This window comes from Myxocyprinus asiaticus, chromosome 50 (assembly GCF_019703515.2).
Source record: "Myxocyprinus asiaticus isolate MX2 ecotype Aquarium Trade chromosome 50, UBuf_Myxa_2, whole genome shotgun sequence".
Classification (NCBI taxonomy): domain Eukaryota; kingdom Metazoa; phylum Chordata; class Actinopteri; order Cypriniformes; family Catostomidae; genus Myxocyprinus; species Myxocyprinus asiaticus.
This window is the reverse complement of record NC_059393.1, coordinates 112966-126102: the sequence shown is the minus strand read 5'-3', so window position 1 is coordinate 126102 and position 13137 is coordinate 112966. Positions and strand designations below refer to the sequence as shown.

The window sequence follows — 13137 nt, the reverse complement described above, 5'->3', positions numbered from 1 at the left end:
CTATTATATTTTATGTTTTTATATAATAATAATAATAATTATTATTATTATTATTATTACTATTATTATTTTATTATTCACTATTACTACAACTACCACTACTACAGGGAAATTATTATTATTATTATTATTATTATTAATTCTTATTAATTCCCAGTTTTGTGTGTTGACGCTTTGGCAATTGTGTATGTAAAAGAATCAGTTCTTTGAAATTGAAATTGAGTTCAATCCTACTGTAGATGGCGGTAATGCGCTATTTAAGTTTGCGAACAGCCAAGAAAGAAGAAGAAACGCGTTTGCGCTTCCGTTGCGTGCATGCTGATGATTTGAGAAACATTCAGTTTCTGTGGTTCTTCTGAATTTGTGTTTTAATTTTTTTCATTTCATTATGTCTGTTAAATTAAACGCTCTTTACAGCGATTCGTATGTTGATATAAGCCAATACAGAGACCAGCATTTCAAGGTAAGTCTTTAACGCATTTGAAAGCATAAAAGCACCATGTTCGATGAATGTTTTTATTTACAGCTTTTCCTCCTATTGGTTAAATTGACTTTTGGTAAGGAAACATCAAGCTTTACACAAATACAAATCTAAAAAAATATATAAATTTAGCTAGACTCAACAGATCAGGCTGTACAGTGTGTGTGTGTGTGTGTGTGTGTGTGTGTGTGTGTGTGTGTGTGTGTGTGTGTGAGAGAGAGAGAGAGAGAGAGAGAGAGAGAGAGAGAGAGATTATGGTGCTGTTGTTACAGTTGAACGGCATTCATAACTCATATAGTCTGACTCATTTAGAAATACTTTACACTCTTCTATACACTCATAGTCGACTTGTGCTTCCATTTAGCATTTTTCTAATTTAATAAAATAAAAAAAAGCCCTTATTATTATTATCATTAACCTATATTATTATCATAATTCAAGCAAAACGTTGAAAATTAATATTTTAATTTCTATGTAGACCTATTTTGTTTGCACTTGCACTGGCATGAATGTAACATCTATGTTATTCAGCATGATTTGAGAACATTTCATCTTGTGTGCTTCAGTGGAAGCAAGAAAATCTGACCATCAATACAAAGGAGTTAACATGCTTAATGTCACACATTTGTCCTAGAAATAGTGTAGAAACATAACAGAGTGCTTCTTTTTCAGAATCCTTTAAGTTTCAGTTTGTTTACATGTTTAAATTAGGTCTTGAATCCCAGATTTTCAGTGTGGAACCAGGCTAAAAACATGAAATCATAAGTAAAATTGACCACTAATACAGGTCAATTTTACTCATGATTTCATGTTTTTAGCCTGGTTCCACACTGAAAATCTGGGATTGGCCATCGGGAGCACCAGGAGTTTTCCCGGTGGGCTGCTGGGTAATTTGGACTGGCCCGTTGCTAGACAAGTACCGGTGTCATGATAAATTGAGTCTGCCCAGTAAATCGAGTCCCCACGGGGGAAACCATTTGTAATGACTGAGCAAACACCTATCATGTTGTCGTGATAGCATGTCATTGAAGTCTAGGCTAACTGAAAAACACAAACAACGACACATCTTTAATTTCACAATCTATAACTTCAGTTATATACTAGTGGTCGACTGATATATCGCAGAGGGCGATACATTTTCCTGTTTGGACGATTTTTTTTTTTTCCTTTTTCTTGAGGGTGCTGAAAATCGCCTGCTTGCATATGAAGCGACTGAGACATGTAAACGACCAGTCACAGTTTTTGTTGTTGTTACGTGCCATTGTGTAACTACAATAATAGACTGGTGTGCAACACAGTGTCATTTAAATGGTCCACATATCAGAGCCGTGGCAGATGCGTTTGAGCTCATAATGTTAAAGTGCTCTCCCTGTAACTTTTAACTGTCTTTTCTAATGATTAAAGGCAAATATCAATAAAGCTTCTATTATATACCGTTTGCAAATATGCAGATATCTCATTTAAACCGATGTAGTTCACGAACCTCACGAATATCTAGCGTTTTCTTCCCATCGAGCACTCCTCTAATATCTTCCTCTGAAGCGCATATTCTATCAGCTAGAATCAAAACTTAAGGATCAGGATCAAAAGTTCCTCTGATTCTCAAATCATAATGGTCAGTGGTCACAATCCAAGCAGGCGATCCAGGCCATTTAAACTGTCAGGAGATTGCTGCTACTCGCTGGATCCACACGTGCACGTGAGTGCAACCAAAGTGTTTCTAGCAAGTCAGTCCACTATCAGCCATGTTTGGAACGCTCTCGGGAGGCTATTTCCAGTCATGACAGTGCAGCTCCTATCTGCTTAAATGGGGAAAGACCGAAATCTCCAAAACGGTTAGTCAAGATTATGATCAAAGAACATTATTTCAAATCATCAGTAAAATCTGACAACACTGGTATCATAAATGCCGCTTCTGCACCTCACATTAAACTAAAAAAGTATATTTTCCCAGCTTTTATTGCGCATGCATGTTCTCAAGTTGATTGACAGATGTCTGTATCTAAATGGTGATTGGCTCTTTTACCTGTAAGGCAGGACTTCCTATCTACATCCACTGAACGTTGTGTGCGAGAGCTTCTTGGTTGAGCATTCCAATTTCTCACGTTCATTTTAGTAGAAGTGGCCCGTCTCTGCTAAATAGTCGTGTGCTAGAAGTAAATGTCTTATTCACTGTATGTACAGTTGGTTTGATTCTGTATTTTTTGAGAAAATGTGATTGCTAATGTGGACATGTCATCCATGGTTGCTGGACTATTGTGTGCAGTAGTGGTTCTAGCTTGTATGGCACCCTGGGCGAAACCCGCTTCAACATGCCCCCAACATGTACTCCATACCTCGTGTGGACCTCATTTTTTGACATACAGATCACAATAATGGTGACAACCAAAGACTACATATTAAGTATAAGATGAGCTCTCAATTATCACAAAATGACAAATAAATGAAAGTTACAACAAATACAATAACAGCAGCATATCTCAAATCTGCAAACAGTAAAGCTATGAGCAGTACATAGTTATTTGCATAATTTATTCATAACACAGGAAGCTGAAGTGCTGCTTGCTGAATAATGCTCACACCTGATAAAAATGCAGAAAATAAGTCATGAAAAATATTATTTTGTGGCTATTTGAGTCTTTGAGGCATACTTTGTTTAAAGGATAGCAGAAACAGCACTTGTCAAAGCATTGGGCTTTTCACTTATCAAGAATAATCTGGGGAAGGAATTAAAACACTGCAGATATAAGGATGCAACAAACTCGCATAGAGTGAAAATATGAGCAATTAATCTGCAAAATATCTGTAAAGGGCTACACTTTAAGAGGTATGTTTTTTTTTTTTTTTTTTAACGTACAGTATATTTATATTTGTTTATATTTATATGTGTACATATTCTGGCTAACCTTGTTTTAATTTTTTTTTTTTTTTTTATTTAAATAAACATTTACACACAGTTATGTGAGTAATTGACATTATATTGTAAGCATTGTCATTAGTGTCCTGATGTGTGATACTTTCTTCATCTAACTATTTTAAACATAATTTTATGATCTATTATAACTATATATACACATAACTAATATAGTATATTATACTTGTTGTTTCCACAACCTCATATTAACTAAGACAATAGTTTATTTGCACTTCTAGAAAAAAGTTGAAAGGTGATGAAGATCTTTAAAAACTTTGAAGAAATGCTGACTTGTCACAGCACATAAAATACACATTTACCCTTTAACTTTCATGTACTTAATAACCTGTATGTTGGGAAAAAAGGGTTTCGGACATTTGTCTGAGCTATAAAGTGCTTATTTTTAGTGCCAGTTTTATATATTGTAAAGTTATGAACATTTTTGCACTGGTAGGGCCCGTTGTTATGACTAGCAGTCAATAGAATAAAAAAAATAATAAAAATGAACCAGTGTGGTGTGCTGTGGGCCGCTCTGGGCCAGAAAGTCCAGAGCCACTTTTTAGTCCCAGTCTGCCCTGTGTATGTGTAATGACTGTGGGATCTCCTGCAGGGTAACCGCTATGAGCAGGAGAAGCTGTTGCGTCAGAGTTCGACACTGTATGTGGGGAATCTGTCCTTCTACACCACAGAGGAGCAGGTACATGAGCTCTTCTCTAAGAGTGGAGACGTCAAGAGAATCATCATCGGCCTCGATAAAGTCAAGAAGACTGCCTGTGGATTCTGTTTTGTTGAGTATCCTTTGAATTCTGAACCAGAGGTGAAATTATCTTCTATTACATTATCCTAACCAGTGTTGGATGTAATCTGATAACAAAGTAATTAATAACTGTAATCTAACTACTTTTTAGTCAAAGTAGTGTACAGCATTACATTTTAAATTCTTGTCATCAGATTATAGTTACTGACTTTGAACTAAATTAATTACTTTTAAGGAAGTTACTTGGATTACGCATATTACATTTGTATAATATAGTTATTTTTGCAGTTTGGTTTCAATAAGTGCTCTTTTTGGACTGGAGAGGAAGTTTTGAGTTCTGAAAGTAACTGTATGTGTCATAGAACATCCAAACTCTTTTGTTTAAAAAGATTAAGGAGAAACTGATTGCTTTAAAATTTCCAGTCAAAGGATCCTGCTGTCAAAGAAAGAAACTGATGTAAAGATTGTGTTCTTTAACTGCTGATATGAAGATATTACACTCGGGCTGATGCTGAGCATGCAATGAGGTTTATTAATGGCACCAGACTGGATGATCGGATCATAAGAACAGACTGGGACGCTGGCTTTAAAGAGGGCAGACAGTACGGCCGTGGAAAATCAGGCGGGCAAGTAAGTGCAAAGAGCAAACATGTATTCATTTAGAAAAAATATATTAAACTTTCAAAGCTCAAATGTATTAAAATAATATACAGGTGCATCTCAATAAATTAGAATGTCGTGGAAAAGTTCATTTATTTCAGTAATTCAACTCAAATTGTGAAACTCGTGTATTAAATAAATTCAATGCACACAGACTGAAGTAGTTTAAGTCTTTGGTTCTTTTAATTATGATGATTTTGGCTCACATTTAACAAAAACCCACCAATTCACTATCTCAAAAAATTAGAATATGGTGACATGCCAATCAGATAATCAACTCAAAACACCTGCAAAGGTTTCCTGAGCCTTCAAAATGGTCTCTCAGTTTGGTTCACTAGGCTACACAATCATGGGGAAGACAGCTGATCTGACAGTTGTCCAGAAGACAATCATTGACACCCTTCACAAGGAGGGTAAGCCACAAACATTCATTGCCAAAGAAGCTGGCTGTTCACAGAGTGCTGTATCCAAGCATGTTAACAGAAAGTTGAGTGGAAGGAAAAAGTGTGGAAGAAAAAGATGCACAACCGAGAGAACCGCAGCCTTATGAGGATTGTCAAGCAAAATCGATTCAAGAATTTGGGTGAACTTCACAAGGAATGGACTGAGGCTGGGGTCAAGGCATCAAGAGCCACCACACACAGACGTGTCAAGGAATTTGGCTACAGTTGTCATATTCCTCTTGTTAAGCCACTCCTGAACCACAGACAACGTCAGAGGCGTCTTACCTGGGCTAAGGAGAAGAAGAACTGGACTGTTGCCCAGTGGTCCAAAGTCCTCTTTTCAGATGAGAGCAAGTTTTGTATTTCATTTGGAAACCAAGGTCCTAGAGTCTGGAGGAAGGGTGGAGAAGCTCATAGCCCAAGTTGCTTGAAGTCCAGTGTTACGTTTCCACAGTCTGTGATGATTTGGGGTGCAATGTCATCTGCTGGTGTTGGTCCATTGTGTTTTTTGAAAACCAAAGTCACTGCACCCGTTTACCAAGACATTTTGGAGCACTTCATGCTACCTTCTGCTGACCAGCTTTTTAAAGATGCTGATTTCATTTTCCAGCAGGATTTGACACCTGCCCACACTGCCAAAAGCACCAAAAGTTGGTTAAATGACCATGGTGTTGGTGTGCTTGACTGGCCAGCAAACTCACCAGACCTGAACCCCATAGAGAATCTATGGGGTATTGTCAAGAGGAAAATGAGAAACAAGAGACCAAAAAATGCAGATGAGCTGAAGGCCACTGTCAAAGAAACCTGGGCTTCCATACCACCTCAGCAGTGCCACAAACTGATCACCTCCATGCCACGCCGAATTGAGGCAGTAATTAAAGCAAAAGGAGCCCCTACAAGTATTGAGTACATATACAGTAAATGAACATACTTTCCAGAAGGCCAACAATTCACTAAAAATGTTTTTTTTATTGGTCTTATGATGTATTCTAATTTTTTGAGATAGTGAATTGGTGGGTTTTTGTTAAATGTGAGCCAAAATCATCACAATTAAAAGAACCAAAGACTTAAACTACTTCAGTCTGTGTGCACTGAATTTATTTAATACACGAGTTTCACAATTTGAGTTGAATTACTGAAATAAATGAACTTTTCCACGACATTCTAATTTATTGAGATGCACCTGTATGTAGTTTCTTTAATTTTTTTTGTGTATTTCCCATTTTAATTATATTACTACATTTATGTATCTGGAAATGAGCCCTGGTGTTTTTAAGAAATGTTGCAATGTTATTTTTCTATAGCTTGTTCAATGCAACTGGAGAAAAAGTGTGAACCTCACAAAACCTGTCAAATATATTTTATATAATGTATGGGTCAGCAGTTTTTACAGGTTCAATCTGTGTGTGTTTCAGGTCAGAGATGAGTACAGACAGGACTATGACCCCGCCAGAGGGGGTTATGGGAAGCTTGTGCAGAAAGCGTGAATGTCCCGTGTTGGTTTTGACTATTCCAGTTCAGAGATCAATACAGGCAGGGTTATGATCCTGCCAGAGGGGGCTATGGGAAATTAACTCTGCTTCAAAGTGCACTCGAGGGCCGTCAGACATTTTAATGTTTTGGATACACGGGGACAAATCTGTAACGAATTCATGATGATTTTTTTTTTTATTATTATTATTTTTTAAAGTTTAGCCCTTTAATGCCTGAAAATCATTCAGTCTGACTGGTGTAGTCTGGTTTCTCTTTTTTTTTTTTTCAATGTTTTTTTTTTTTTAATAAATATGGTGTTTTTTTTAATCTATGTGCCATTTGTTTGAGTTGTAGTGTTTGTCCTTGAGAAGAAATCAGCGTATACTGATTGCATAAGCTCTTCATGGTCACCAGTAGACCTTATTCACAGTAACACCATCTTTAATTTTTGACAGGAATGACAATGAGGGTTGGTTTGTTTAAAGGGTTTTGAATCATTTCACTGATGAAACAAAAAAATATTTCCAAGAAATTTCAGTAGACATTAAACTACAGAAAACATGGAAAAATTGAGTTGTTAAAAATTACATATTATGTAGGAGCTTTATTCAGCACATGCCACTGAGATAGTTTAAGTCCCTCTCAGCCTTGTTTTCATTCCCGTCAAATTTAATATGGCCCTGTTGTGAAAAAGGTCTATGGCCTGTACATAAAATATGTCACCCAGGGAAATGTAGTGCACATTAATATTAAATATGAACATATAATGGTTATTAGTGAGACACCGCATAGAAATCCAGACTGTTGCCGTTCTCTTGCATAACCCTTATGAAACCTAAAGGAGTGGCTTTCACATGACTCGCTTCAACGCCGATTATATCGCTTGGAGACGCAGCCCGACGTCATTCCATAAAGTTCAGTGTAACACGGCACTCAAAAGTTTGAGCAATTTCAGCGTTGACCCTGTTTCCGTTTATCTTTCAAAGCATAGGCCAATGATTACGGGGCAATTTTTGTAAATGCATATGTCCCAAATGTGTTATCCAAACACGTTTTTGCCTCACTAATGATGTCTTTTGTAGTGCAAAGCAACAAAATATGTAAACACTCAATTCAGCGAGCAGTTATTTAATTAAATTCAAGAAAAGACCTTGATGTAAACGAGTCCTCTAATTACTTTCTGAACTCAAAAGCAAGGTCTCTTTTCTCTTCTAAATACGTTTTCAAAATACATGTAAAATCACCCCTCCGCGATGCTATCTGTAACCCTTTTTAGGTGGAAGTCAAAGCGGTGCTAGGCATTGATGCCCCGACCCACGAGTAAATAAGGAGGGTAAAGATAATAATATGGTCAGTAAATCTCATATTTTCTACATTTAAAAAAAAAAAAAAAAAGACACTGTAATGTTGATGCCATTAGTTAAGCTTAACTATGCAACCCTGGAAAAAAGTATAAAATATTTTGAATTCATGGGAAATAAGTTTGACAATTACTCCACCAATACTTGGTCCCCTTTTAAGTGATAGCTTAATATAGGCTAAATGTGCAGCCCTGTTACTTCTAATAACCGTTCTGGCAGAGTGGCTTTTGTATTCAACTTTGAACATAGCATTTCATTATTATGTAGAATTATTTAAAGGGATAGTTCACCCAAAAATGAAAATTCTCTTTAACATTTACTCACCCTCATGCCAGCCCAGATGTATGTGACTTTCTTCAGTAGAACACAAAGACTTTTAGAAAAATATCTCAGCTCTGTCAGCCCATACAATGCAATTGCGTGGTGAGCAGACCTTTGTAGCTCCAAAATTACATAAAGGAAAACTAGAAGTAATCCATAAGACTCCTTAAAGCCATACCTTCAGAAGTGACATAATAGGTGTGGGTGAGAAACAGAACAATATTTGTCATTTTTTACTCAAATTCTCCACTTTAACTTTCAGCTAAACAGCCACCACGTTACTTTCAGTTGTATAAGTGAAAGTGGAGATTTAGAGTAAAAAAGACCTTAAATTTGGATCTGTTTCTTACCCAGACCTGGGATAACCTCCTCGTGGTCGCTATAATGTGGTTCTTGCTCTCTGTGGGGTGCATGGTTTGTTGTGCGTGGATGCCGCAGAGAATAGCGTGGGCCTCCACACACGCTACGTCTCCGCGGTAACGTGCTCAACAAGCCACGTGATAAGATGCGCGATAAGATGAGATTCGTCCTGAAGATAAGAATTTAAACACTAGAGTCTGATGGATTACTTCCATGTTTCCTTTATGTAATTTTGGAGCTACAAAAGTCTGATCACCATTTAATTTAATTGTATGGACCTACAGAGCCAAGATATTTTTCTAAAAATCTTTGTGTTATACACATCTGGGATGGCATGAGGGTGAGTTAATGAGTTAATTTTAATTTTTGGGTGAACGATCCCTTTAATTGCTAGGGCATAGTGAAATTACACAAACCAAGGTTTTTAAACTCTATTCAGACACATCCTAAATATTGGTATCATATGGCAAACCTCATAATATAAAATATAACAGCACATGTTTAGTTTGACCTCCTAAGGTGGATGAGCAACATTTTCTGAAGGTTAAACACCATTACACTGATAGGGTCTGCTTTGTTTAAAGAACAATTTTGAGCCCTGTTTTATAGCCTGTTCATGGAAAGTGCCCAATGTGTTTGCAAGCACACAGCAGACATGGTACTGGTTATTCAACATGGTTTTATGTGTTTTTAAATAATGGTGAACTAGTAGTCAGGAACTTAGTCATATCACTATCTGAGGTTATGATCTGTTGGTAGATTTCAAGTAACAAAAACGACAGTATCAGTACAGCTCTCTGTGACTCCTGAAATGATTGGTCTCTGACAAGGATAAATGTACTGTCCTAAATATGTTTGTACCAAGCTGCAATTACACAATGTCAAAAACTTAGAACAGTAGGCCCCAATTTTGATTATTGTCATACATCACAAACACTTGCTTTATACATTTTGCCAAGTCTCTGTTTGTCTTAAAGTAGTATTTCACTCAACAATTAAAATCCTGTCGTTATTTACTCCCCCTCAATGTTATTCCAAACCCAAATGACTTCCTTCTATGGACCTCAAAAGTTGATTATAAGCCGAATGCTAGCCCCAGTCACCATTCACAGTAAGTCATACAGGTTTGGAACAACATAAGTAGAGTAAATAATGAGAGAACTTTCATTATTGGTTGACCTATCCCTTGAACCGATGATAACAGTCACTTTACATGATTTCTTCAGAGCAGCCTTCATCAATTAAAATATAAATAAAAGGCATAAACCTGCAGCTTTCACTGCAACAAACTCATTGTGCCCATTTTAAAATGACCTTTAACTGATCAAACTTCAGTAAATGACAAAACTACATGCTTGCGTTTCTGAAACACTTTAGAAAGTGTCAAGAGTGTTTCTAAAAAGAACGTCCAAGCAAAAACGGTTGAGAACAAACAGCTTGACATCAACTCTGTGGCTCTTTCATAAAAAAGGTCTGGCAACTCAAGAGTATAATTTAAAGGGAAACCGTTAACAGCATCCTGGTACGGGACATGCCTAGGAACTCGGAAAAGGTGGTTATTAAAGGTTATGGGGGTGGTTGCTTCAATATCACGGGGCAATCGAACTTCGGAACCCTGGCTGGGGTACCTGTTCTGCTTTTTCTTTTATTCTTATTTTCTTTATTATTTCCATGTTAAGCACTATGAATTACCACTTTGTATGAAATATGCTATATAAATAAACTTGTCTTGCCTATCGCCACTAAATCTTGTTTTTAACTTGTAAGTTAAAGTTGACTGGACAGGTAAAATTCTCCATGTTTAGCCAAACATTCATATAAAAGCCTTTTATAAACACATCATGTACCTCAACAACAATGATGTGATATTTATAAACAATGAAAGTCATTTTCATAATGCAAAGCAAAAACTGCATTTTTAACCAAATGAAACCTCATAGAAATGTATGGGCTGTGTTATGGCTGTTATAGGCTGCAAAGATGAACAGCAATATATGTATTTTAAATTAAAATGTGTTGTCAGATAAAAAAAAAAAAAAAAGGTTGCACACAATTGTATGGTTTTGAATCTTTCTGACTGCCAGTCAACTCGTCAATTTTCTTGTTTGTTTCTGCACCATCTCTGAGAAGTTGTTACAGCGTCCTTGTAAAAACAAGGTTGACAACTTCGAAAAAGGCATAATTGAACCACCAATGTCTAGCGAAGAGGTAAACGCAACCTGATGAACTCTGGCAAACATATTCGGTGACTGGACGAACAGGAATGTTTGGACAGATTTGGGAAGCTCCAGCCATGCCTGATCTGTATTTAGGATTTTCTTGGTCTGTCCATGAAGTTCAATCCCTTCCAGACACTAGGAGTACATCTATGTTGGTTTGTCTTGGTCTGTCCATGAAGTTCAATCCCTTCCAGACACTAGGAGTACATCTATGTTGGTTTGTCTTGGTCTGTCCATGAAGTTCAATCCCTTTCAGACACTAGGTGTACATCTATGTTGGTTTGTCTGGGTTTAAACTGTCAGATAACCTACAGTTACAGAGTTCCCTGTAGATCCTCTTGCGGACTTGAGGCATGTCCTCTTGAGTGAACAGCAATGGCTTATTGAACGCCAGGCACTTACAGTACTGCAAAAAGAAAACAACACTTTTTAAAAGGATAGTGCAACCAAAAATGAACATGTCCACTGACTTTCTTCTGTGGAACAAAGGAGAATTTTTGAAGAATCTTCTTGCAGCTCTATTCCATACAACAGTTCAGTGGAGTAGTAGTGTCTGAAGAGGTGGATATAATGTGAATTTATGAAGGACATGCAGTATTTACACAAAGTTTAATTGCATATGTTACATTTAAATGTATATATTTACATTTAGCATGGAAATAAAAATTATGGTGCATTAGGCGCTGGAAATGTCCCACCCCATACAGAAACGGAAAATATGATTGGTTAGCAAATATCCAAATCACGTCTGAAATGAACATTCTGACTGGTGGATCAGCTTAGTCGGACTGTCTGTCTAGCCAGTGCCATCAGTTGCACTCCCACCTCCCGCGGCTCCGTGCGCAAATAGAGAGAAGCTCTGTACACTTTTTAAAATAAAATAAAAAAAACACAATTCACTCAACGGTGCTGCAGCATCGCGTTAGTAGATTAAAAGTTCCAAGTCAAAAGCCTACTCGTTGTTCTGGCGGCCATATGTATCATCACTTATGGGCATACTTATGGGCATACGCAAAATCCTAAGAAAGATAGGTGGGCATACGGCGTATGCCTGCATATGCCCTAGACTACACTACTGCAATAAAAGAAAAACACCATATCATCAAAGAAGTCCATATGATTTGTGTGCTACAATTACAGTCTTCTGAAGCCACAAGTTATCTTTGTATTTGTAAAGACCAATTCACTAAAATCTTCCCCCCTCTGTAGCTCTCAAGTCTCATTCTACATCCCACATATGTAGTTGGTGTATCGTGTTTGCAAGAACTACATCAAACCTGGCATGACCTGCTGGCATTTTTAATCTGAACTCGGGTGCGAGTGAGATATGAGAGCTACAGCGGAGGGAAAGATTATCAGTTAATAACAACTTAATTTTGGTCTGTTCCTAACACAAAGTTATCAGATGAATTCAGAACACCTAGAATAAGTGATGCACCGAAATGAAAATTTTTGTCCGAAAGCAAAAATCCTGGACACACTAGCCCGAACACCGAAACCGAAATATTTAACATTAAAAAATGTAACATTCCAGGAAGAATTTTAAGGTGAGCTAAAAACAGTTGCGCTTCATGAACCGTGCGTGCACGTGCTGCTATGAGTGTGTGAGTGAGAGTGTGTCAATAACAGAGCAGCACTCATTCACTGTAGCACACTGAGCATGCAGACTATAAACTGTATTTACTAATTAAACACCTTATGGCTTCAAGAGACTAATGCACAAGCCATATGTACATCTGTAATGGTGCTTTTATGATTCTTTAATGTCATATTGAAGATTGACGGCTCTGACATACAATAACACACATTATTGGAGCACTGGAAAACGCTCTCAATGTGCTAATGACAAAGAGAGCGATCACTCCACTTCTGGGGATGTGGACTTTAAGGTGCTACATAAACAATAGTTTCTGTTCAAATTGTTTCTGACTTTTTTCTTTTTTGGCCGAAAACCGAAAATAGCACTAGCAGTTTTGGCCGCCATTTTTCAGTGCCTGAAATTTAGGTGCATCCCTACGTGGAATATAGTGCATAAATCATGTAGATTACTATAATGATTTTTTGTGCATTAAAAATAGCTGCGTAAAAAATATTTTCCATTTCTCCCTGTGTTCCGTTAAAGAAAGACTGGAATATTCATTTGGAATG

General features: G+C 37.1%; 2 protein-coding genes across 2 annotated transcripts in view; one reads left to right on the top strand and one right to left on the bottom strand.

Moving 5' to 3' along the window:
• The first annotated feature begins 277 nt into the window (after positions 1-277).
• ncbp2 (nuclear cap binding protein subunit 2) lies at positions 278-10517 on the top strand. Its single transcript, XM_051695085.1, has 4 exons — positions 278-463; positions 4006-4187; positions 4644-4782; positions 6671-10517. Exons 1-4 carry the CDS (start codon positions 389-391, stop codon positions 6740-6742), a joined length of 468 nt encoding a protein of 155 aa, XP_051551045.1. The 5' UTR covers positions 278-388; the 3' UTR covers positions 6743-10517.
• Positions 9430-13137, bottom strand: part of LOC127439055 (sentrin-specific protease 5-like) — a 37957-nt gene continuing 34249 nt past the window's right edge. Inside the window, exon 11 of the mRNA XM_051695084.1 lies at positions 9430-11395. Coding sequence (XP_051551044.1) covers positions 11261-11395 — 135 coding nt within the window. The 3' untranslated portion in view covers positions 9430-11260. The remainder of the gene's footprint in view (positions 11396-13137) is intronic.